This window comes from Heteronotia binoei, chromosome 14, assembly GCF_032191835.1.
Source record: "Heteronotia binoei isolate CCM8104 ecotype False Entrance Well chromosome 14, APGP_CSIRO_Hbin_v1, whole genome shotgun sequence".
Classification (NCBI taxonomy): Eukaryota; Metazoa; Chordata; class Lepidosauria; order Squamata; family Gekkonidae; genus Heteronotia; species Heteronotia binoei.
The window spans coordinates 10,227,498-10,254,196 of NC_083236.1; the positions used below are offsets into that span (position 1 = coordinate 10,227,498).

Here is a 26,699-nt window from a genome sequence, read left to right on the forward strand (position 1 = left end):
TTCACAAAATAATGCACAGCAGAGGGGTCCATAGCCTTTCTGAGCCTGTGGCTACCTTTTAAATTTTGAGAGCGGGTGGTGAGCACCACCCCAAAATGGCTGCTACTGGAGGCAGAGACAAATGCAATTGCTCCCTCCTTTCTTTACAAGAGTACTGCAGAAGAAGAAATGAAGAAAACCCCAAGGGAAGGCAGGGAGAGAGAAATGGGGGAATAAAAAGGAGGAAAGGGTGAAGGGAAAATGGAATCACACACTGGTTAAGGAATGCTACAAGTGCTTATTCATCCTCCTGAGCCGATAGTGCTTGTGGTTGATATTACTTTGTTGAATGCTTTCATTTGAATGAAGGCAGCCAATAACAAGCCTGGCACCAAGAGAAGTATTGGCAGATACCATGATGCCCATAGGCATGTTACCGAACCCTGGCATGAAGAAAGTCTTACATTCTTATAAGCTTTGCAATTTAAAAAAATGTTGGCAATCATAATCTGCTTCTATCACCATTTTTACTCACCTTTTGATTTTGTTGTGGTCACCTTTCCTTTTTGGCTTTCATCTCTAAAAACAAAAGAAATATTTATATCAGTGTTCCTGTGACTGTACTCAAGACATATTTGGATGCACTTGTGAAACAGATGGCATAGGGGAGGTGGACACAGTCAGCACACCCGTCCTCTTTAGGTAACAGTTAGCTCTATAAACTATATCCACACACATTTCTAGCATAGTTCAGTTTCAGCTGGGGAAAAGGATGGATGTAAAAGGTGCTTCTGGGCTGGTGCTTGTGACACCACCAAACTTCTCCCATTGCAGAGCAGTTTTGTAATTGTTTATTTTTATAAGGTTAAGTGTGAATACATTTGGAATGTTCTGTTCTAGTTTTTAATGGGAGGAAGAGCTGATGGTCAAGCCTATTAGCTTATGATGTGGCATATGATGGGGTAGTACCTATCAACAGCAAACACAAGTCTGTAAATCACTTCAGAATATTAACTCCATAGGCTATATATTCCGAATAAGCTTGTATTTTGTCTGTGTGTCTTGAAGAAAGCAAATTAACTCTGAAGGCCACTTCCATAGTTATCAACCAATTTTCAAAGCCCTTTTATGCCAATTGTTGACCCTGAATTTCCTTGCTGAAGACACCTGAGTTTTTCATGAGAAAAGGAGCAACCTGGATTGTAAAAGCTTTTAGAAAAAAACCTCTTCCCTTACCTCTGAATGCATCCGTATTCCTTGGCTGAATAAGTATGACTAGGACTCAACAGTTGGGTTCCCATAGTCTCTCCCCCTATCCTTATGTAAATGTTGTAGGCATTCAGCTGCCTTTGATCTACCTTGATGCAAATGCAGTGGGCATTCTGTCCCACTAAATGAATGCTCTTGTGTGTAGAGCATCACAGGCCCTTTTGAATCTGCCAAACTAGCTGGAATCATTTTGATCTTTTGTGTGGTGCCTGCTTATTGTGCTGTGGCTGCAGCCAAATAATCTCACTAGGGGCAATGATGTAAGAGCATTAACTATTCTATTAACAGTCTTGTGGGGAAGCATTGGAAAATGGACCTCCATTACTGCAAGCGATCTAATAGAAGAGAGATGATACTTTCTGACAAAGGCTGCTCAGACTAAGGCAAACAACCTTTTCACCACACTTCGGTCCCCACCGAAACGGCATCAAGACTTTCGTTAATCTGTAGCAACTAAGTTTAAAGTTAAACTCTTGTTGGTAATGAATGGGATATTGGTCTATAGAATGTGCTGTAATACTGGAATTTTCCTCCAATCTTCACATGTAGGGCCCAATTCTGATGTTATACAGAGCATGCGAAAACATAGTGAGGTTGAAACCCATTACTATGTCGGGGGAGGGTATCTTAAGTGGATAATCCTCTTTGCCTTTAGTGGGTCTTCTCAAATGAATAAAACACTCTCGAGGCTTGCTTTTATTGGCCCAAGCAGCAGAAAGTCAGTTATTTAGTTGTGCTAATTGCAATGCTAAATATTTTTGAATGTTTATATTGAAAAGCTACGGACATTTATCCAATATTTATTTTAGTAATTTCTATCCCACCGTCTTCACCAAAGGCACAAGACAGCTTACAGATCATCATTTAAAATAATACGATTTTAAAGTATCAGCACATTAACAGCCTGAATGAACATTAATTGAAAAAAAAAAAACTAATCAGGAGAAAGCGTGGATGAAGAAGTGCATCTTTCAGCTGGTACCAGAAGCTGGTGCTTGAGTGGGTAGATGTCCCCCCACCCCAATTATTTTCGTTAGCACTAAGCTGTTCTCGACATGTTATGCTCCATCACCACTTCAGTTCTCACCAGATCATATAGTCTTCCCCCCGCCAGTTGGTTAATTTACAAACCTGTAAGCTTCTTCATACAATATGTGAATATGTGGAAACTTTCAGCTCGTCTTTTAGGTTGTTTTTTCGGGGGATAGAAGGGCATTCCCCAGTGACAGGCTCCCTGTCACGAAAGAAGCACAGAGGACAGGGCTTTAACTGTCTACTGCGGAGCAAGGTCAGATCACCCAGACCTCCTGTCAGAGTATCAGGGAGCTGGTCTCCGTTAGTCAATGGAAACATAATTAGAGTGTATTCCATGACTATGTGGAACGTCTGCACTGAAATAAAGGTTGTCTAGTGTTCTAGAAAGTCTGACAAAAGTAAAGGTTGTCTAGTGTTCTAGAAAGTCTGACAAACCAATCTGAAAATATGGAAACATCCATAGATAATGCCTGATGAAAAGCAAAGGTGTTGATCACGTGGCTGGTTTGCAGACATCTGTCAATACTAATTTCAAAGTAGTCTTGTTGACAACTTCATTTCTGAGAAACTGGAGAGGGAAACAAGAGGACGTCCTATCTTTGACTTGATTCTCACCACAGAGAAGAACTGGTTGATGCAGTGAAAATAGTGGACACCCTGGGTAGTAGCGACCATGTGATTTTGGAATTTACAGGCTTGGGAAAGGGAAAAGCTGTACATAATCAGACATATAGGTTAGACTTCAGGAAAGCAAATTTTGACTAACTTAAAAGCTATGCTGGGTAGAATCCCATGGCCAGAAATATTTAAGGAGAAGGGTGTTCCAGATGAAAGGGAATTTCTTAAAAGTGAAATAATGAAGGCAAAATCACAAACAATTCCTATGAGAAGAAAAATGGAAGGAGCCTAAAGAAGTCAAGATGGCTCCATGAACCGCTTTCTAAGGAAACAAAAAAGACTCATTTAGGAAATGGAAGGACGGCCTTATAACCAAGGATGAATATAAGCATATCACCAGTGCTTGTAGAGAGGAAGTTAGGAAAGCAAAAGTTCAGTAGGAGCTCAGATTCTTTTCTTATGTTCAAAGTAAGAAAAAAGAAACTGAAATTGTAACAGGTGATAAAGAAAGAGCAGAATTGCTGAATTCCTACTTTTCCTCAGTCTTCTCTTGTGAGGGACAATGGTGCTCAACATGACAAAAACAGGCCATCATTCTATGATGAGGGAGGGAAGGGAGTTGCAGCCTAGGATCAGTATAGGGGCAGTACATAAACACCTTGTTTCTTTAAATGAAAAAAAAAGTCCTCGGGCCCAGATGAACTGCATCCAAGGGTACTAAAAGAACTCCCAGATGTAATTTCTGAGCCTCTGGCCATTTTTGAGAATTCTTGGAGAATAGGTAAGGTGCCAGAAGATTGGAGGCGGACAAATGTTGTTCCCATTATCAAGAAGGATATTTAACCATCTCTTGCTCCCTTAACTCCATTGCTGCTGCTGCTGTGTTGCCAGAGAGCGACTGTGAGTGTGAGCTTCTCCCTCTGAGTGTAAGCTTCTCTCTCTGTGACCAACTTATGAGGAACGCCAGGGATGACGGCTTCCTCTCGGAAGGGGAATACAAGCTCCTGGAAGAGCAATCCAGCAATCGCCCTCTGGAGCTGGCATGACCCAAGCTTGGGCTGCATTGGCCTCCACATCGTCAGTGCTTAATCTCTGCAGAACAGAAAAGTGCGGCAAAAATGACTGTTCTTTACAAAGCATGTTGGCAGCCTCTATAACGCAAAGAGTCATCAGAGACGTCGTGAAGGGTGAGCCAAGCCCTTTGGCCACCTTGGGAGGTGGTGCTGGGCTATCTATTGAATCCCCTTTGATGCTTGTATTGGAAACTCTCACTACACTTTACTCACGAGGAGACCCATCAGATTCAACTCAGGCCACTTCCCAGGGGGAACTTACTCTAGTGTTACTGCCTAGGGATTTCTTTTCCAAGTTGACTGAGCATTTAAGGAAGGAAATGCAGGCCTGCCTTACAAAAAGGGGGAAGAGATGGAACAGATCTCCTTCTTCATCCTCCTCTTCGCAGCCTCCCCCCAGAAAGCACCTGCTGGTGCCTGGCTCACATGTGTCAGTGAGGGGGGGATGATCTTGAGGGCAGCCCAGGGACCAGGGAGGGAAATAGAGGATATCTCATACAGAGAAGAAGAGGAATGTTTTTCTGAGGAGGAAACTGGATATAGAGGTCCAGGAACCTTCTCAGAGGTTTTTTAAGGCTGAGGATCTCTACCTTCTCATGTGCAAATCCCTGGTTTCCCTAGACTTACATGATCCTGATGTTGAAGAGGAGGAAGATATCCAGAGTAAATGTAAGATAAAGCTTAAGGAGGGAGATTTGGAATTTTTCTCAAAGAAAACTACTTTTGCTAAGTCATTCCTTTTTCCACCATTTTTTCAGAGATAAATGAGGGCTGAGTGGAAAAAACCCTATGCTAACAAACAGTATCCAGGTTTCATTAAAAAGCTGTTTAAAATATATTCTTTCACTAATGAGTTTTTGCTCCAATCTTGGCCCTCCACAATCAGGGCTTGGTGTCAGAGGGTGATCAAGGACAATTTGGACAAGCACCTACTGTGAGTCAGCATATTTCATGGACTGATGTGATTGGCTGACTAACTGGATATATGCTGACTAGTGCCAGACGAACTCTCTCTCTCACTTCAACGACTGACTGGCGAAGCACTCTGTCCTACAGAACTGTACATTAGCTCTACTGCAACACTATTTAACATAAGGTGTTGGTGTGTGGCTCATATTTTTACTCGTGACGTCCACAGAGGCTCTTTGCTGTTCCCTGCACTCTGCACATGCTCTACTGACAGGGTTATGGGCCCAGCACGCTTCCGCTGCGCAGCGACAACCTGAGGTCTGTTTGGGACGCCGAGTTGGAAAGACGAGGAGGAGAATGCTGCAGAGCTCCAGTTACCTCTGTTGGAGAGTGACGAGGGGGAGGACGACAGCCAGCTGTCCGTTGAGGCCGAAGATATGGCTCAACAACTTGCCGTGCTTGTTGATAAACTCACATCCACAAATTATGCCGTGTGGAGTCTTCGCATGGAGTATTTCCTGAAGCGAGAGGGGCTGTGGGCATATGTGAGTAAAGCCCCCCCCCCGCCGTGTTGACGGCTAACGAGACTGTCCAGGCAGAGAAGGCTCTAGCCAATATTGTTTTGAGTGTCGGGGACGACCAGTTGATATATGTCCGGGGCAAGACCTCTGCGAAGGATGTGTGGGATGCTTTAAGAGGAGTATACATGCAGACCACTGCAGGCTCGTTAATGGCTCCGACACGCAAAATGTACCGCACCCTCATGCCTGCCGGGGGATGTGTGCGGAAACAAATCAAAGAGCTAACTGACTGCTTCGTGGAACTGGAGACTCGAGGCAAGGTGGTCACTGAGGATGGCAGAGTGTTTATCCTACTATCATCGCTCCTTGCAGAGTTTTCCCCACTTATTACAGCTCTGGAAACCGTAGATACAGCTGTGCTGACAATGGAATATGTCTGTGCACACTTGTACGACTTCCAGGCGAGAGCGGAGGCTGTTTCATGTCCAGGAGCGTCTGTCCGGGGGAGTGACTATTCGAGCGGCGGCTGCTAAGCAACCAAAGGCAGAGGCTGAGCCAAGGGCTCTGTTGGTGAGGAGGTGCTATCGCTGTGGTTCAACGTCCCATCTGCAACGCTTTTGCACAGAGACAAGTCGACAGAGAAAGCAGGGAAGAAGAGACGGCCAGCACAGCAAGAGTTACGAAGAGCAGGCTCAATTGGTGTCATCTGCAGCCTGCGCAGAATCTCCATGGCTACTCGACTCTGGAGCCACCAGCCACATCTGTAATTCCAGAGGTTTGCTGCTAAACTCCCAAGCCTCTAATCTTTCGCACGTAAGACTTGCTGACAGTTCTATGGTTGCAGTTCAATGCGAGGGCACTGTTGACTTTCCAGCTCTCGGGTGTCAGCTAAAAAATGTGCTTTGTGTCCCGTCAGTGAAATCTAATCTGATAAGTATTAGTTCACTGGACGATCAGGGGTTTGATGTGCTGTTTACACGCAGAAAGTGCAAGGTGTTAAAAGGAAACAAGGTACTTGCTACTGGTAATAGAGCTGACAAAATGTATGTTCTAGGAAGTGAATCTGTGGGGGTTGGTCATGTGTCAAATGTGCCTGATCATGATCAGTGTTTGCATCTTTTACACCGCAGATTAGGGCATTGTGGGTTCCATGTGTTGAACAAAACTCTGTCCCTACTACCAGACTTGCAAGTCAAGTCTTTTAAGAAATTTCTTGATTGTCAGGTATGCAAAAAGGTCAAAAGCAAGGCTTGCACAGTGGCCAAACAGAGCTTAAGAGTATCAAAACAAGCTCTTGAATTATTGCACCTAGACATCATCGGGCCTTTTAAAAGGAGCCATTCTGGTAACCGTTTTGCTTTAGTTGTAACCGATGACTATTCTAGATATTGCTGGGTATTCACTATGCAGCACAAGGCTGATGCTTTTCAGTGTTTCACCCAATGGGCTAAAACCATAGAGAAGCAACTTGGTCTGCAAATTAAAGCATTGCAGTCTGACAGAGGAGGAGAGTTTACTTCCAAAAGCTTTGAAGCATGGTTTAAAAATCATGGTATTGTACATAGGATGTCAAATCCTGCAACTCCTGCTGAAAACGGGGTGGCGGAGAGAAAAGGGGCGGTGCTTCAGAACATGGTTTATGCTATGATTGAAGACGCAGCTCTCCCATTTTCTTTTTGGGCAGAGGCAATACAATCAGCAGCATTTCTTTGTAACAGGCTTTGGACTAAACCAACGAATGACATCCCATATCGGGCTTTGCTGGGGAAGTTGCCAAATCTGAGGTTTCTAAAGGTTTTTGGAACGAAAGCCTGGGTGAATGTGCCATTAAAACTGCGTAGAAAAGGGGGTGACCATGCAAAGAACCTGACTTTTCTGGGTTATGAGCCAAACACTAAATCTTACAGGTTTTGCAACAAAGAGGCGAAGCTGACGTACAGCCACTCAGCTAGTTTCAATGAGCATAACAATTGGGGGAGGCTGCATGGCACTGAAAGTAAAGAGGCAGTGCTCTTGCCATTCTCTGAAAAGAGCTCTGAAACTGGAAATGATATGGTTAATCTGAAGGATGAGTCACATGGTCAGGAGGTGCCTCAGGATAAGAACCCAGCACCAGCCAAGGGTCACGTGTGTCGTCAAGAATGACGAAGGATGTTCCACCAGAGCGATATGGTTTTCCTAATGTAAATCATGTGTATGTATCAGAACCTGAATCTTACAAAGAGGTCCTAGCGTTAGAAAACAATGAGAGGCAAGCTTGGTTTCGTGCTATGGAACAAGAGTACAACTCTTTAACTAAGAACAAGGTGTTTTCGAAGGTTCAGAGACCAGCTGGAAAAAACGTTATCTCATGCAGATGGACCTACAAGGTCAAACGGTCTGTTGATGGTGCAGTACAGAGAAAGGCTCGGCTGGTAGCCAGAGGTTTTTCTCAGCGAAAGGGTTCAGACTATAACCAAGTTTATGCACCGACTCAAAGCTGAGACATTGAGAGCTGCTTTATGCAAGGCTGGGTGCTCAAAGAAAAGGGCACACCATATAGATTTTGAGACAGCATACTTGAATTCCCCATTAGATCAAGATCTGTACATGGAACAGATCCCTGGGTTTAAAGAGGGAAATGAGGTCTTGAAACTGCATAGAGCATTGTATGGGCTCAAACAGGCTGGACACGCCTGGTACCAGTGTTTACATGCAGCTCTGGTTAAAGAGGGGTTCAAACAGCAGTTAGCTGACCCCTGCATGTTTTCTAGGATTGTAGAAGGGTCTACAGCAGGGGTCCTCAAACTACGGCCCACGGGCCAAATGCGGCCCGCTGAGGACGTTTATGCGGCCCGCCGAGTTATGGCAAAATCAGACCGGAAGTGACGTTCGACCTACACTCGTGTTAGCAATGCACACTTCCGGCACTGGGCTGAGGCAGCAGAGACAGAGTGTGAGGTGATACCGAGGTGAGGTGAGTTCCCAGGTCGGGGTGTGTGGTGTGGGGAAGGGAGAGAGATGCAGAAGACGGAGAACTGACGGCCTGCGGCCTTGTACAGTAATGGCAGCCCGGCCCTCCAACAGTCTGAGGGACAGTGAACTGGCCCCCTATTTAAAAAGTTTGAGGACCCCTGGTCTACAGTTATCATTCTTATTTTTGTAGACGACCTGATTGTACTTTTTGATACTGATGAGCAGTTAAAATGGTTTCTGGACACAGCCAGAAGGTTGTTTACCATTAAACATCTTGGCCCTGTGAACTACTATCTCGGGATCGAGGTAACCAGGGACTCAGATGGTTTCTTTGAACTGTGTCAAAAAGACAAGATTAAAAAGCTGTTGACTCAGTATGGTCTGGAGGGAGCAAATAGTGTACCCACACCCATGACAACTGGGTACAGCAGGGAACCTGAAGGCGATGTGTTCCCAGACATACAATTGTACCAATCTTTGGTAGGGTCATTATTGCACCTAAGTGGCACTGTCAATCAAAAACTGTCACTCAAGGTGGGAGAAATGCCTGCATTGTATGCCTACTCAGATGCCAGCTGGGGTGATCATCCCAAGGCTAAGTCAACATCAGGATTTGGGATATTCCTAGGTGATGCTTTATTGATGTGGAAAGCTGTAAAGCAGACGTTGGTGGCTTGCAGTACATGTGAGGCTGAGTATGGATCCTTAAATGAATGTGTGATAAACCTTGAATGGATAGTACAACTTATGAAGGATCTAGAGTTATCTGTTGCCCTACCCATTAAAGTTTATGGTGATAACTCAGCAGCAAAAGAATTAGCTGAGAATCAGTGTGTTAAAGGGAGGAGCAAACACATCCTCATAAGGTACCAGAATGTAAAAGAGGCTATCGCCAGCAACCTAATAACACTGGAAAAATGTATGTCGGAAGAAAATGTTGCAGACATTTTTACTAAGTGTTTGACTGCCGATAAACGTGAAAATTGCAGGACTACTAAGCATGCTGTCGCCTATGGACTAGGAGGTGTGTTGGTATAGAGTCCATAGTGCAAAGCATGGCTAGATCTGAAGCATCTACTCTGACAGGCTGATGCAACCTTGGCAGAAAGCAGGTTGGAGCTGGACTGTGCCTGGAAAGCACCTGCTGTGAGTCAGCATATTTCATGGACTGATGTGATTGGCTGACTAACTGGATATATGCTGACTAGTGCCAGACGAACTCACTCTCTCACTTCAACGACTGGCGAAGCACTTTATCCTACAGAACTGTATATTTGCTCTACTGCAACACCTATGTAAATACCTTGTATATTGTTGTATAATACACTATTTAACACAAGGTGTTGGTGTGTGGCTCATATTTTTACTCGTGACGTCCACGGAGGCTTTTTGCTGTTCCCTGCACTCTGCACATGCTCTACTGATACTTCAGCCATAGGTTCTATGGTAGCCAGAGACTCCATTGTCTGGATGAGGAAGCTGATAGGCATGATTCCAGAAGATCAACACTGCATGATAGAGGGTGCTCATTACATCTTAAAAGCTATTTCTTTTCTGGCAGATTCTACTCTGGACTCCATGGTGTTTGCATCCAGGTCGGTAGCCTTGTCCACTGCAGCGAGACATGCCATTTGTTTACAAGCCTAGTCAGCGGACTCTCTCAAAAAATATTGTTAGCCTATCTCTTTTATGGAGGCCTCCTTTTTGGTGAAACCTTGGACACAAGACTGTCAAGAGTCACTCCATCTTTGTTCTTCTTGCCATATGTATTCATATTGCTTATTGTTGCTACTTTACAATGCTGATGCTTACGTTTGCTCTGCTAGCAAACTGCTTTGAAGCATCCCCACTGCTTATCTAGAGGGAGCAGCATGTCTGGGAACTCATGTGTTACTATGCAAACAAGGTCGAAGGAGCTGGTGGAGATGTAGCCAAAGGGGTAGATAACAAGCACCTAGGTGATGATAGAATAGGAGGGAACCTGTGCAAAACCCCCGCTTCCGCTTGGCGCGCTTGGCTTTAATTGTAACGGCCAGACCAAAGGGTTATAAGTGCAAGGAACTGGTGAGAGAGCCAGTTCCGACAATACCTGTATCTGCCTATGATGCTGGAATATAGATCTTGAACTGTACTTGTCTTTTCCTTGCCTCTGGGTCTGACAAAGACAAGCCTGACAGAGAGGGCAAGACTATGCCACACTTCTCATTGGGGCATGAATCCTTCATTCCAAAGATCAGTGGCAGGGGTCTATGGCAGATGCTTGGGCCAAAAAAAATAGACTTTCAAGACCTTTCACCTTCTCGGTTCCTTCCCTCTCCTTATCACAACAACCCAGAAAAGAGATGACGCATGCTGAATGCTATTCAACACCTCCTAAAAACTGAGGCAATTGAGCCTGTCCTGGAAGGGGAAAGGCACAAGGGGGTATACTCGATCTTCTTTACAGTGCCAAAGAGATCCAGAGAATGGGGGGGGGGGGGCGCGGAGCGTCGCTCGAAGATGGCAGACGCTCTCCTAAAAATTGAGGCAATTGACCTGGTCCTGGAAGGGGAAAGGCACAAGGGGGTATACTCAATCTTCTTTACAGTGCCAAAGAGATCCAGAGAATGAGGGGGGGGGCATGGAGCATTGCTCGAAGATGACTCTGACCCTCTCCTCTGCTAAAACGGTGATAAATCATGGCGATGGCCTATTAGGACCCTGAGATTATGAGAAGAAACTCCAGAGCTGCAGCGAAATTAAAGGCCAAGACTCCAGACTCGGTAAAAAATTATTTTGCCTCTAAAAACTCAACCAGAGCTCCTGGTAAACGCAAGCTAGCCAGTCCAATATGGCACCTGGGGAAAACCCACATAGATCTTCCACAGATCATGATGAGGGCCCGATCACAAGAAAGGATCTTTTGGAGCTGAGAGAGGGCTTATGCACCTTTTTTCAAACCTCGATGGCAGAACACCTGGCCCCCGTAAACTCCAAATTAGACACTCTTGCAGCGGAGCTAAAGGAAACTTCCATACTGGCAGAAAATACGTCAGAACTAGCAATGACTTTACAAAATGAAATTAGAGATTTACAGACATCAGAAGTGTTTCAATGTCCTGGAAGCGCAATGGCGCTCTTTTAACCTGAAGGCTCAGGGCATCCCGGAGGGTATTTATAAAGTTCTGGCTGGAAAAATCTTTCCCCTCATTGAATGATGCCAAAATTCTAGTAGCTACCACTTTTCGACTGGGTCCCATGGCGACTGCAAGAAGAGGGCACTCTTGGGACATATTGGTGCAATTTACTTCGACAATGAGAGACGCCATTCTAAGAGAAGCACGTCGCAATGAACTCTCAGTAAATGAAAGATGTGTCCTCCTGCTACTAGACCTCTCCCCGGAATCTATAGCTAAGCAGCGGTTGCTGAAACCAATCACTGTTTGAAAATCAAATAAAATTCAGATGGAGCCCTATTTCGGACATAATCGTGCAAAAGGCGGGGAATGTGTTTCAAGCCTCAGATGGCGGGGAAGGCTCTGCTCAACTCCTTGAAAGTAAGACTCACAACACAAGAAGAGGAAGAACTGGTAGCATTAGATGAACCCGCTGCAGAATGAAGGTGAAGTCTTTGAGCAAATCAGCGCTGGAAGCATCGTAAAAAACAGCTGTTGCAGTATTTTCAACACTTTTAACTTTGAAGCGAGGTCATGCAGAGCTTGTTAAAACTAAGAGCTTAGCCAAGTGTTCCCTTTTTTTTTGTAAACAAGTATGATCAAGAGCAGGATTATTGGGATTGTATGTAAGTATACTGAATGGAACGAATGATAGCATGAGTGTGTGAAAGAATGTATATGAATGTATTTATACTGGGTGTTTTCCGATTTATCCTCCAACAACACAGAAAATACATGGACAGCTGGTCTGTTCAGGTATTATACTTATTGTCTAAGATTATTAAACAACTAGGGATTATAAACTACAGAACAGAGCACAAGGAACACCAAGGAAATAATAAGAGTCCATGGGTGAAGTGATTATGAATATTTATTTTATTATATTAGGGAGGAAAAGGTTTTTGTAAAAGGGTGCATGATATGTATGAAATGGGAAAGAGTGCATGGGTAATGTGTAATTGAAGTAGTGAGAATGGTGTGAGTGGGAAGTTTAAATGAAAAACAGACAAGTGTGAAAGTAAGAATGTTTGATAGCTTGAATGCATAGTTAAGAGAGTTTGAAAGGGCTGGGGGGGAGTGAGAGAGTAAAAATTGGATATTTCAAAATTCATATTGTTGGGGTTAGGGTTTAACTGAGTAACAAAATTCATTATATTAATTTAATTATGAACCAATTATTATAGCAGTAAATCATTGTTATTGTTTATACTTCCTAAGTTATACTGTAATATAATGAATTTAATGTCTAATTTTTTAGGGGTCATTTTAAGTTCAATGCTCTTTGAAGCTTTCTTATGAAGACTAGCTATATGAGAACCAAGGGTTGCAAATGCTCTAACAGGCAGAAAGACTTCTCAACTTCAACTCTTAAAATGGTGAAGTGACCTCTAAGCTTAGGACGCTATAATGTAGGACAAAGGCAGAATAAGACAGACAGTTGAGTGGACAAATAGTTGGATCAAGGTAAGGAAGAACTATAACGTTTAAAAACAAAATTTTAATTTTATCCCTTAGTATAATTTTTGGCTAGCTCTGCTAGTTTGCTCAACCACCCACAAAACAAAAACGGGCGGGGGGGGGGAGAGGCTAGTTTTTTTTAACTATTTTTCTTGAGCCACATCCCCCCCCCCAGAAGTGGAATTTGTTAAAGTTTCTTGTCAGGGGGCACATGGGTTTCCCCCTGTAATATCCCCTTAGAAGGAATTATAGGAAACAGACCCTCAGGTTTTGAGGAGGGTGTAAACTGGTTGTAGTTTTTAAGGTTCCTGCTTTGGTTTGGGGGATCAGAGTGTAATTAAAATTTAAATAAGTTTTTTCTTGTATTTAAGTTCAGAGAAGTGATGTCTGTCGCATTAAAGATTTGTACTTGGAACTGCCATGGCCTGGGTAACCCAATAAAAAATCGTAGGGTTGCCAAACTGGTTTATAAAGAGCGTATTAATATATTATGCATGCAGGAAACCCACCAGAAAAAAAATCAGGCCCAACTTTTGAAAAATAAATGGTTTTCCCAAAATACCAAGCCCCTGGGTCCTCAAAGGCCAGGGGAGTAGCCATTTTAATTTCAAAAAACGTACCCTTTACTCTTAAAAGGGGACTGGCAGATCCCAGAGGGCATTATCTTTTTATTTCTGGGGAGTTGGATGGTCAATCAAAAACCATAGCGTCACTGTACGTGCCCAACGCACACCAAATAGAGTTTATAGAAGAAGCGCTAAAGAAACTATTTGACTTCCAAATGGGAGAAGTAATTATAGGGTGTGACTTAAATCTTATTTTGGACCCAGCAGTAGACCGGACTTACCAAAACAAAAGGTAAAACATGATTTTTCTTCATCACAGGCACTCCAAAAACTAGTTAGGGCATACAACCATGATGTTTGGAGATCACTAAATCCCACTTCGAGATCCTACACGTTTTACTCTCTGGTTCATGATGCGTATTCTAGAATTGACTACCTCTTTGTTTTGCCCTCCCTGACAGGCAAAATTTCAAATGCAGATATTGGGGACAGATCATTATCTGACCACACATGGGTAACTAGTAGTCTTAATTTTCAACAATCAGATAGAAAAGGCTTTAATTGGTCATTTAACCCTTTACTGTTGCAACAAAACAGTATTTGTGAAGACATTATAAAACAAATTCAAGAATATTTCAAGTTTAATGCTGATTGTGGGATTTCTCAAGACATAGTTTGGGACTCATTCAAAGCAGTGTTAAGAGGCAAGTTACTGTCCATCCCTTCCCACTGCAAGAAAGAAAGACAAGGGTTAGTATCAGACCTTAGAGCAACTATTAAAAATATGGAACTAAAGCATATGAAATTTGGAGGGGTCAAACTGCTTAAAAAAATTAACATAAGAGAAAAAGAAGCTTGAAGCTCTTGAGATGTCAGAGATACAAAACAGTCTGAGATTCCTTAAAAAAGAAATATGTAACACCCAGATAGGTTAAACTGCTGAAACACAGACTGGGGCAAAAAAGATCATCTACCTTAATCCATGCCCTGCGCTCCCCTAAAGGAAATATCATTAACACCTCAAGAGGGATAACTCAAATTTTCCAAGACTTTTACCAAAACCTTTACTCTTCTAATAACCCAAAACAACAAGACATTGTGGATTACCTCAAAAACATAAACTTTAATATTAAACTCTCGGAAGACCACAGTTTGGCTTTGGATGCACTAATTACCCCTCTTGAGGCGAATAATGCTATTATGAGCATTAAATCAAACAAGGCCACAGGCCTAGACGGCCTACTCATTAAATTGTATAAGAAATTTTTGCCACAGGTCCTACAACCTCTTGGTATGAGGCTAGAATGATACTGCTTCATAGACCAGGAAAGAATAAGTTAGACCCAGCATCCTACCGCCCAATCTCCATTTTAAACCATGACCTAAAAATGTTTTCTGCATTAATGGCAAACAGACTCAACAAAACAATCACGTGTTATATACATCCAGACCAATCTGGTTTTATGCTCAATAGATCAATCTCGGATAACATCAGAAGAGCCCTTAATATAGTTCACTTTTGCCAAACAAAGAAAATTGACTCTGTAATGCTTTCTCTAGACGCCGAGAAGGCATTTGACAAAGTAGAAATTCAGTACTTAAAGGCAGTCTTAGAGACCATGGGTTTTGGGCCTAACTTCCTGAATAGCATTTCGGCACTGTATAAAAATCCCAAAGTGCAATTAAAGGTAAACAATTTCAGGCCAGAGTGTTTTCCCCTCTATAGGGGTACGAGGCAGGGCTGCTCTTCATCTCCCATCCTCTTTGCAATATCATTAGAGTCATTAGTACATGTTATTAGAGCAGACCCCCTTATAACAGGCATCACAATCAACAAGCCTACAACAACAACAAGCCTTTATTGGCATAAAACAGATTTAGCAGTACAAATAACAATATAAGTAATATAAAATCCTATATAATAGAGTACGCAGGGGAGCTAATGTACATAAAATGAGTAAAATATATGTAATTTCAAGTTTAACAAAATTAAATGAATAAAACAAATAAGATATGGTCATTCCAGAGCCAGTCTCTGTTGGATTTCCATGGCCTGTTGAAGAAATTCGGCAACCGTTAAAGTTAACTCAGAGCAGGTGTCATTTAAAAGTCTGTAGACTTTGCCTGAATCAGCACAGCTCAGCATATCTGCTAAAATATCTTTCAAATATGTACGATGAATATCATCATAAAGGGGACAATTCAATAATACATCGGAGATCGTTTCGATACATTTGGGATTACAAAGACAATGTCTGGCAGAGCAATCAATTCTGTTAAATCTGCCAAATAAAATAGCAGATGGTAATGTATTGCTTCTCGTTAACGAGAAAGCATGCAGTTATTGTGGTGCTTGCAGAGAGGAGAAATATGATGCTAATTTCCCTACAGCAAGAGGAAATTCAAAATTCAGTGGGGAGCAAGTTTTGTTGGCCAGGCTATATAATGTTTGCATTTCAATATCCAAGATTCTAAGCTTAAGTTTCAAGAATGCATCTTTTAGGGATAGCATAAAAAGTGAATCTATATCAATGCCCATAGACTTAATTTTCCTCTCAATAAATACTAACCAACTTGACATATTGGATTCTGAGAGCAGTTGATATAGAAGGCTCTCCGAATCAGAGTAGAAATGTAGCTGCAACCAATATTTAAATAACATTAGCCATGCTTGTGTTTCCACAAGATTCATCCCTGTTTCTAAACATAGAACTGCATATGGTACGCACTTCGAGAATCCCAGGATTTTCCGTAGAAATTTTGATTGGACACCTTCAATGTTGTTGTCCAAGGTTGTGATCCAAACTGGGACCCCATATAAGAGCTGTGGTATCACTTTAGCCTTAAAGATTTTTAGCGCAGCTGGGACAAACTGATTGCCTCTACTATAAAAGAAGGATTTAACTTTAGGATTTCAGAAGGAATAGTATCAGGGCCTGCTGCTTTACCTAATTCCAATTGCAAAATCAGTTCTTTAACTTCATCAGAAGGCACAGAGGGCCACTCCGGAAGATCTACCTGAGATAGTTCGAAAGGTCCAGAAGTGTATAAAGTACTTTGGGAGAACATAAAAAAGAAATATTGATACCAGACATTGGGTGAGATAGCAGACATAGAAGGGGCATCAACTCTATGGGCACCTGATACAATAGACCAGAATAATTGGGTTTTTAGAGTTCTTTAAGATTACGGCCTGGAATAGCTGCTCCCATTGAAGCTTAGCATAGTCATTCTTTTGTTTATGGATAACCTGAGACAACTGATTTTGAAGATCAAAGTACTCTGACTTTTTTACATTTTTAGGTCTAGCATTTAATGAACTAAGAATGTTAGATATTAGGGAACCATAGGCTGTTATTAGCACTGAAGGATTAGTTGCATTAGTTAAAACACTTCTAAGATTCGAAAGGGAATGAGAGTTTAAAGTAACTGAGCTTCTCGTTTTGCCTGATTATTCCAGCAGATTTTTGCTAAGAACGTAGCATCCACCAAGTGTAGAGAGGGATTAAGGGAAAGGTCAGGGGAAAACTCTGCATGGAGGGTCAAAATAAGTGGAAGGTGATCACTGATAATGAAATCACCTATGCAGAAATCTTTTATATAAGATTCTAGTGAGGGAGGGACAGTAATGGATGATCTCCGGCAACATCTGGATCGAGGCGGCTCAGCAGTACTGCTGCTGTTAGACCTATCGGCCGCGTTCGATATGGTCGATCATCGGCTGCTGACCCGCCGCCTCGCCGATGCAGGAATTTGGGGGCTAGCCCTACAATGGCTTTCCTCCTTCCTTGAGGGTCGGGGACAAAGGGTGGCGGTTGGAGGAGAGATGTCCCAGAGACACCCACTTAATTGTGGGGTGCCTCAACGGGCAGTTCTCTCCCTAATGTTGTTTAACATCTTTATGCGCCCCCTTGCCCAGACTGCTCGGAGACATGGTCTGGGTTGCCATCAGTACGCTGATGACACCCAGCTCTATCTATTGATGAGCGGCCAGGCCGCTGACACCCCTATAGATTTGGACCAGGCGTTGCAAGCCGTGGCGAACTGGATTAAGCTGAGTGGGCTGAAGCTGAATCCAGCAAAGACAGAGGTCCTTTGCGTGGGTCGTGGCGGGCTGTGGGGGGGAGATCTCCCTACCGGCCTTTGACAGTGCATCACTGATTCCAGTGCGCACGGTCAGAAGCCTGGGGGTGCTACTGGAGTCCTCCCTGACAATGGAGGCACAGATAGCAGCCACTGCTAAATCCGCCTTCTTCCACCTTAGAAGGGCGAGGCAGTTGGCTCCCTTCCTAGAACGTAGCGACCTAGCAACAGTGATACATGCAACGATCACCTCGAGATTAGACTACTGTAATGCCCTCTACATGGGGCTGCCCTTGTGCCGAACTCAGAAACTGCAGCTAGTACAGAACGCGGTGGCCAGGCTGCTAGTGGGACTGCCCCGGTGGGAACACGTGCAGCCTAGGCTGAGGGAACTGCACTGGCTGCCAATTGTATTCCGAGTCCGCTACAAGGTGCTGGTTATTACCTTTAAAGCCCTATATGGCCGAGGACCTGCCTACCTTAGGGACCGCCTCTCTCCATATGTTCCCCAGAGAGCACTGAGATCCAGCTCCCAAAGTCTTCTAAAAATCCCTGGACCAAAGGAGGCCACACTGAAAGTAACGAGGGAGCAGGCCTTCTCAGTAATGGCTCCCCACTGGTGGAATCAGCTACCGGAGGAAGTGCGAGCCCTGCGGGACCTTAACCAATTCCGCAGGGCTTGCAAAACTACCCTCTTCCAACAAGCTTATAGGGAACTCTGAATGTGACATCTAGCCATCTGGATAGACATCCCACTGAATATAGCACCTTTAATTTACTATGGTTTTATAATTTTTATGTAACTTTTAAATTGTATTTTAACTGTATCTTTTATGAATTGTATAACTGATCATGGTATATACCATGTCCTGTTAGCCGCCCTGAGCCTGCTCCGACGGGGAGGGCGGGATATAAATAAAAATTATTATTATTATTATTATTATTATTATTATTATTATTATTATTATTATTATTATTATTATTGTAATCAATTGTGCTGCAACCTTTCTTAGAAATGAATGTAAAATCTCCAGAATGAGAAAACCTTTCCAAGCCATTTAGCCAGACCCTGTTGTGTTGGATACAGAATTTGGTAAAGCAAATGCCTGCCAAGTTTGAAAAGCTATCTTTAGCTTGCCTCCTATAGGAAAAAAAGGTGGTAAAGTAGCATTTAAATTGAGGTGAAGGGCCTTAAAAAAGATTTTTTCATCATTGCCAACTCTTGCATTAAAATCCCCTGCTATTATTATTTCAGTGGAGGGAAATTTGGTTTCCAGTTCATTCATAATTATATTCAGACGTTCCCAATGATGTAAAAAGGCCGATTTATCTAGGGCAGAAGGGATATATATGTTTACCAAAATCACAGAAAGATTCCCATCAAGCTTGATAGCTTGTTCCATAGCGCTTCCAGCCTGTAAGGGGATGCATACAAAATTATAAAGAAGAGACACAAATATAGACAAACCCATTTGAAAACGACCTCTTGAGTTGGTTCTAAAGGCTGGTAGTGAATAGGGCTTATAGCCTTCAAGGTAGATTGGACTTTGGGACCAAGTCTCTTGAAGTAAGATGACATCAAAGTTCTTAAGGTAACTAATGAATTCTGCATCTTTGGTTTTATTCCACCAACCAGCCACGTTCCACGAGATGATCTTAATATCCGATAATAGATAAGTATTTGGAATTGAAGACAATGAAGAGGATCTCAGTCAGTCATCTTGGAATAATTGGTTTGACGAACAGGAAGAAGTAAAAATCATACCTTCGTTTTCAAGGCCTCTAGAAATGTTTTTGTTAAGTTCACAAAGGCTTGGCCAGATGAGTTTATTCTTAGGATTGATGGAATTATCCATAAACGTGGTGGACGATGGATGGATCTCAGCAACGACCAGCCTTTCCAAGGGCCACCTACACACAAACCTAATCTATTTGCAGACGATGTTTTGATTTATTGTTCAAATCCTGGCCCATCACTGCAGCAGCTGATGAGTAGGATTGAGCAGATCAGCAAAGTGTCAGGATTTTCTTTTAATATTTCCAAGTCTGAAATATTCCCGATTTACCTTTCTAAAGAAAAGGCAGAAGACCTAAAAGCATAGTGTATATTCAAATGGGTCACCTCTTCATTGAAATACTTGGGAATTTTTATACCATTGCAGCTAAATAATCTTTTTAAAGTTAACTATGATCCCTTGGTGAAATCAGTTTGGTCTTGTCTGGAGAAGTGGAGTAGATTTCAATCATTACTTGAAAAGATACAACAAATTAAATCTTTCATTTTACCTAAATTTTTGTTTTTATTCCAGAACATTCCCAACCTTATCCCAGACAGGACGCTACAAGACTGGCAAAAAATCTTATTAAATTACGTATGGTCCAACAAAAAACCTCGTATTAATTTTGGCCTGTTAAACAGACCTACATCGCAAGGGGATCTTGCATTTCCACATTTAAAGTCTTACTATACTGCAGCCCAATTGAAGAATATTATCTATTATGCGTCACCTTGTTTAGACAAAGCCTGGGTTCAAATTGAAAGTCAGTATGCCTCACCGGATATTTTGTGTGAAGACTTACGGAGCAAAACAAATTATAGAAGCCCCACAATACAGAATAATCCTTTTCTTAGAACTACATTGAAACTATGGGACAAATTTAGACCTACACTGGCGCCCCAAGTATCACCGGTTGCCACCTTTCTGCGTTAAAAGTGGTTTCCAGCAGGGAGAGATCAAAATACCTTTGTTACAATGGCGAAACGAGGTTTTTAGATTAATGGACATTCATGAATCGGGCCATTTATGTTCTGAAGACAAACTTTCACATAAAATTAAATCGACCATTCCTTGGATTCAACTACACCAACTAAATCACTTATCCAGCACTAATAATCTCAACACACTGTTAAATAGGTCTTCAATGGCCTTTGAAGATATTATTAAAAAAAGATCTCCAGCGTCAAAAAGGGGTAATATTCGTTATTTATACAGCCCTTAATGAAAAGAGCTGGCAATAGTCCTCTACACAGCAAAGAGCTTGGATCAAAGATTGTAAGAAAGACTTTAGTGAGGAACAGTGGCTTAATATGTGGTCTAACTCTTTATTTAAAACCCCAGCTCTGAACCTGAAGTTGCTACATCTCAAGATTTGGACTAGAAGATATTTGACTCCATTACGGCTTTTCTATTCTAAGCTCAAAAAAGACCCACTTTGCTGGAAAGGGTGCAAGCAAATTGGTTCGTTTAAGCACTGTTGGTGGGGCTGTCCCACCATCCAAATTTTCTGGAAAAAGGTCCTATCAATCATTGATGAGATTCTTAATATTTCCTTTCCTAGAAAACCAGAGGTGATTTTATTACATGACTGGACAGAAGTTAAGCTAACTCAACACAAAAAAGAGTTGGCAGGGTTACTTATTTTAGCTGCTAAGCTTTTGATAGCTTCCAACTGGAAGAATTCTGTTAACTATACTGGGATGTATTAATCTCTGACAAAATAGCCGCACAAATCAAGGAGCAAGAAACACCTCAATTTAATAATGAGTTCCTGGAAAGATGTTTTTTTTTTCTTTGATTATATAGAAAATTCAACTTCAGCATACTGTAAAGCACCCTTGAAATATAAAAACCTTATTGTCTATTGACTGGACAGGATGTTTTAAGGGAAGATTATGTATTAGGGAGGGACGGTGGCTCAGTGGTAGAGCATCTGCTTGGGAAGCAGGAGGTCCCAAGTTCAATCCCTGGCATCTCCAAAAAAGGGTCCAGGCAAATAGGCATGAAAAACCTCAGCTTGAGACCCTGGAGAGCCGCTGCCTGTATGAGAAGACAATACTGACTTTGATGGACCGAGGGTCTGATTCAGTATAAGGCAGCTTCATATGTTCATATATTGTATGTACCTCTGATTCTTTGTTTATTGAATGGTTCTTATTTTGCAAGATTGTGCAGACTTTTTGATGTAACTATATTTTTGTAAGGTTTTTTTCTTAAATAAAGTTTAAAAATTGGAATAAAAAAATAAAGAAAAGTGTAGATCCAGAGAATGACGAGCTGTACTGGATTTAAAATTTGTCAACAAATTTGTGGCAGCCAAAGCTTTCAGAATGGAGACCCTCAAGTCTATAGCAGAGGCTCTCTAACCCCAGGAGCTACTAACTTCAGTGGATCTAACAGAGGCGTACCTTCACATGCACCTGCTGGAATGGCCTTGGGTCAGCCATAGCTTTCGCAGGAGTTGTCCTTGAAAGGGCAGCTTCTATGGGAGCTCTCTCAGCCCCACCTTCCTCACAGGGTGTTTGTTGTGGGGGAGGAAAGTAAAGGAGATTGTGACTGTTCTGAGATTCAGAGTGAAGAGCGGGATATAAAGCCAATATCAATATCATCATCAGCATCATCTTCTTCTTTTTCCTTCTTCATGTGCCCATTTTTCAGAGGCACAGACATTACCTCTCTTTTTGCTACAACAAACATTTCCAATTCAAGGCAATGTCTTTTGGACTAGCATCAGCTTTGCGGGTGTTCACCAACCTGATGATCATCCTCAGAGAACAGGGAATACACATTCATCCCTTCTTAGATGACATTCTGGTCCGTGTGCCATCAAAGGAGGAGGCTTGTTATGTCACTACCACTACCATAAAAACGTTTCAAGGATTTGGGTTTGTAGTGAACTTGCAGAAGGGTTGCCTAACACCTTCACATCGCATCGCGCATTTAGGGGTGATCACTGACACCTCCGCGCATAGATTCTTCCTCCATCAGCTAAAAGTACAGAGGATCAGAGAGGCAGCTGCTGCTATGATAAAGAGCAAGAACTCTCTACTAACACTAGCATCCTTTCACGGGTTGATGATCTCCACATTGGACATGGTTCAGTGGAGCCATCTCCATGTAAGATTTTTATAGAATTCTCTTCATCCATATCAGTGTCTTATTTCCAGGAAGAGAGATTCATCCCTGTGTGTTCCATTGGTGGTCAAGATCAGCCTTCACTGGTGAACCAGGACATTGAACTTGGTAAAAGGGAAACACTTTTGGATCCATCCAGGCCTATGTCCAGATTTACACGGACACCAGCGGGAGGCAACTTGTCAGGATGTTCCTGTTCAGGAATTCTGGTCACCACAGGAGGCCAACTTACCCATCAATGTCCTGGAGCTAAGAGCAGTGCAACTGATGCTTCTGCATTTCTCTCCAAAAGTGACCAATTCCCATGTGTTGATCAGGACAGACAACATCACGGCCAAGTCATACATAAACAAACAGGGGGGGATAGTGAACTGTTTTGGTCAACCCAAGGTAGATCTATTTGCATCCCCCTTCAATCAAAAACTGAAACGCTTCTTCACCAGGTACTTCCATCCGAGGGCAGAGGCAACGGACGCCCTGACAGCAACGTGGCCAGAGGAACTGTTGTACATGTTTCCGCCACTGCATCTTCAACCACAACTTATCAGGCAGATCCGATCTCTCAGAGTGGACCTCATATTAGTCTTATTGGCTGAGGAGGCCTTGGTTTGCAGACCTAATGGAAATGTCAATAGAACAGCCTCTGCAACTTCCACTCTCCACAGATCTACTTACATCAAGGTTCAATTCTGCATCCATGTCCAGACTGGCTCAAGCTGACCGCCTGGAAGTTGAAAGGGCAACCTATGTAGCCTACTGAGACGATCATGGTTTGAATCACTGGGGATCCGGGTCACAGGGATTCACCAAGCATTCTCCCGGAGGGACTTCCAAGGCCTGAGAAGTTCCCTGCCACTTTTGATGGCATGCTGGGCACTTACCCCAGACCTCCAGTAACCTTAGACCTCAACCCAAACGTGCAGCCCATAAGGCTGAAGGCCAGGCAGGTGCCCTTAGCCCTGAGACCAAAAACTGAAGAAGAATTAGACCACCTATTGGCCCAGGGGGTGCTGGAACCAGTAGCCAATGCAAAATGGGAGTCCCCCTGAGTAACCCTACTTAAGCTTAATGGCAACATCCGCATTTGTGCGGACTACAAATGCACAATTAATAAGGCGCTGCAGGACCACGCATATCCAGTTCCTGTGGTCAGTCATGTGATGGTGTCACTTGTGAGGGCTAAAATTTTCGAAAAGCTAGACTTGGCCCAGGCCTACCAGCAACTCCCTATGGACACCACAGCCACGGAGGCCCAAACCACAGTTACGCACAGGGGGGCTCAAGGTTAAGCGGGAGAAGTGTGTGCTGGGGGTTTCCACTATCGATTTCTCGGGCTACATGGTGGATGCAGACGGAATCCACCCTGCAAAGGACAAAATTAGAGCCATTTGCAATAAAGCAGAACTACAAAATTAGAGCCATTTGCAATAAAGCAGAACTACAAGCCTTCCTAGGTCTCCTAAATTCCTACCACGCCTTCCTCTCCCACAAGGCGGTGGTAGCGGAGCCCTTGAACAAGATACTGAATAAGAGGGCTCCGTGGATTTGGGGATGCCGGCAAGCTGCTGTCTTCCAGGCGGTTAAAACTTTACTGACTTGGGGGGCGGGGCGTCGCTTGACAATGGCGGACGCATACTTTTGAGCAGGCTCCCACTTTCCCAGCATTAAATCAAACTGCCATAGATCGGACCGAGAGAGATGAATAAAAACAAACACAGGAAATCAGCAGTTAAAAAGAACGCCAGAAACTTACGACCAACAACAGTTGAAGAATTCTTTTGGCCTGAGGAGCAGGGAAAATCTCAACCCCCCTCTACACAAGAGCAGTTAAAAATGGCGCCAACCATTAACGAAGGAAACGACGGAGATAAAGAGCAAACAATGCAAGACTCCAATACCCTTACAAAACAAGATCTTAAGGAGCTTAAGGAGGACCTGCGTTTGTACATAAAAGAAGCAGTCGATGACGTCCTGCAACCAGTTAAACTGGATATAGATCAGTTGAAATCTGCAATGCATGAAACAAACCAAATGGCAGAGCATGCAACGGAAATCAGCCAAGCAGCAGCATCCCAAGTACAAGCACTTCAAAGGTCAGAAAAAAATCTTGCAGACAGACTTTTAATTGTGGAGAACAGATGGAGATCGTGTAACCTTAAACTAAGAGGGGTGGAGGAGGACGTGGATCATAAAGGAGATTTAGCAAGCTATGTGTCTGTGTGGCTTGGAAAGGCGATTGGTGCGGAAGACAGGGTAGCTCCAGCCATTGTCAGAGCCTATAGACTGGGGGCCTTAGCTAGAGCGAAAAGGAATAGGCCTCGGGATATTTTGGTGCAATTCTTATACCCAAGAGCAAGAGATAAGATCTTAAAAGAGGCCAGGAGAACCGGAGGTCTTTTACATGAGGGAAGGAAGATACAGGTCTTACTGGATCTCCCCCCAGAAGCAATTCAGAAACGTAAAACTCTTAACTTCTTTGCTAATAAGCTTTTTACATCCAATGTGAGATTCAGATGGAGTGCGTCTTCAGATATATACGTCTTTCACAATGACTCTCTCATGGAGGCTTCGGATGTCGCTTCAGGAAGAAAGCTATTGAAAGACCTGGGGATTGTACTCACGCCAGAAGAAGAAGGGAAGATACCCAAAAACGTCCCAGAAGATAAGTGAGAAGTGAAACACTGACAACTTTAATGTGATGTCTGCAACATGGCTATATATTTTGTTTAAAGTATTTTAACCTACTTTAGATTACAGACTTTAGATATGACTTTCAATAATATTAGACTTTGGAAAAAAAAAAAACTTCTACTGATGATGATATTTCTGCAGCTGGAACACTAATGAAATGAACAGAGTGTATAGGATGGGAAGATACATAAGAAGAAGCTTTCCTTCTCATGTTTTTATTTTTATTTTATTATTATTATTATTTTACTTATAGGGTGACATACTACAACTCATAGAAGCAACTGTTAAAGATATGATGATGTTAAAAATGAAGATATCTTATAGTATAAATATCTGACTAGTTTAAGTGCCTGAGGTGTGTGGATGTATATATGTATGTGTAGGAGTATGAATGTGTGTGTGTGTATATATATATATATGGGTGTGTGTGTGTGTATATACATATATTGTGTGTGGGTGTATATACATATATGGTGTGTGGGTGTATAAACCAGTAATGAATTAATTGGATAACTACAAAATTAAACTAAAAAAGAAATGTATTGATATAAATTAACGATAAAAGGTTTTATCCCCCTCCCCATTTCTCCCCCCCCTTTTTTATTTCCTTTTCACGCCTCATTTCTTTTACATAGGTTTCTCCCTTTCCCTCCCTCCTTTTTTAACCCCTTCCCCCTCCCCTTTCTTTATTCTTCCTTCTCTCTCAGCCAACCCTCTCTAAAGGCATATGTGAATGGATAATAATAAATAAGAGTGAACATATGAACATATGAAGCTGCCTAGTGCAATGAGAGGGCTGGGTGGTGTGAATATTTATAGAAATAGATCCATATAAAGACGCATAAAACTCATAAGGATAACTGGTACAGATATTATATGGAGTTATTGGACATTATAATTATCTGACTAAAGTGTTTTAGATATATTCAAATTAGAAATGAATTAAGTAGGTAATTAAATACTTTGTGCTAAATTGGAATGAATTATCACAAATTAATGATGAATTATGTTTATTCTCTCCCCTAACTCTTTCTGTTTCATATTTTCATTTTTACTTTATTTGGCCTATGGACTTGATCTTCGATATTTTTGATACCTATTTATTTATTTTATCTCTTATTGCTTTCCATCAGTCCCTTTCTATGGAAAGATACGTAATTGATTAGTTAATTGAATTTCGATGGGAAGGTTGGTGTTTATATCATTAAGAATAAAAACATGCATGGAAATATAAGTAAAGGCAGAATGTATAGAAAGGAAAATATAGGTATGATAGATTATTGTTATTCAAGTATTACAGTTGCTAAATATAATTATAGATGTAGGTGGGAACGAAAGTTTAAATATGCATATAAGATTTAAAGGACATTAGATGTAATGTAAATGTGTAGGTTTTATTAAAATGTTTTATAGGGTCTTATATAGTATTGGTATATTTAAGAGGTTATTGGAAAATTTATGAAAGTTTTACAAA

At 42.2% G+C, this 26,699-nt stretch overlaps 1 protein-coding gene across 1 annotated transcript in view; it reads right to left on the reverse strand.

Moving 5' to 3' along the window:
- The window catches only part of KIZ (kizuna centrosomal protein), a 166,723-nt gene that overhangs the window by 1,250 nt on the left and 138,774 nt on the right, over nucleotides 1-26,699 (reverse strand). The window contains exon 13 of the mRNA XM_060253930.1: nucleotides 515-558. Coding sequence (XP_060109913.1) covers nucleotides 515-558 — 44 coding nt within the window. The remainder of the gene's footprint in view (nucleotides 1-514; nucleotides 559-26,699) is intronic.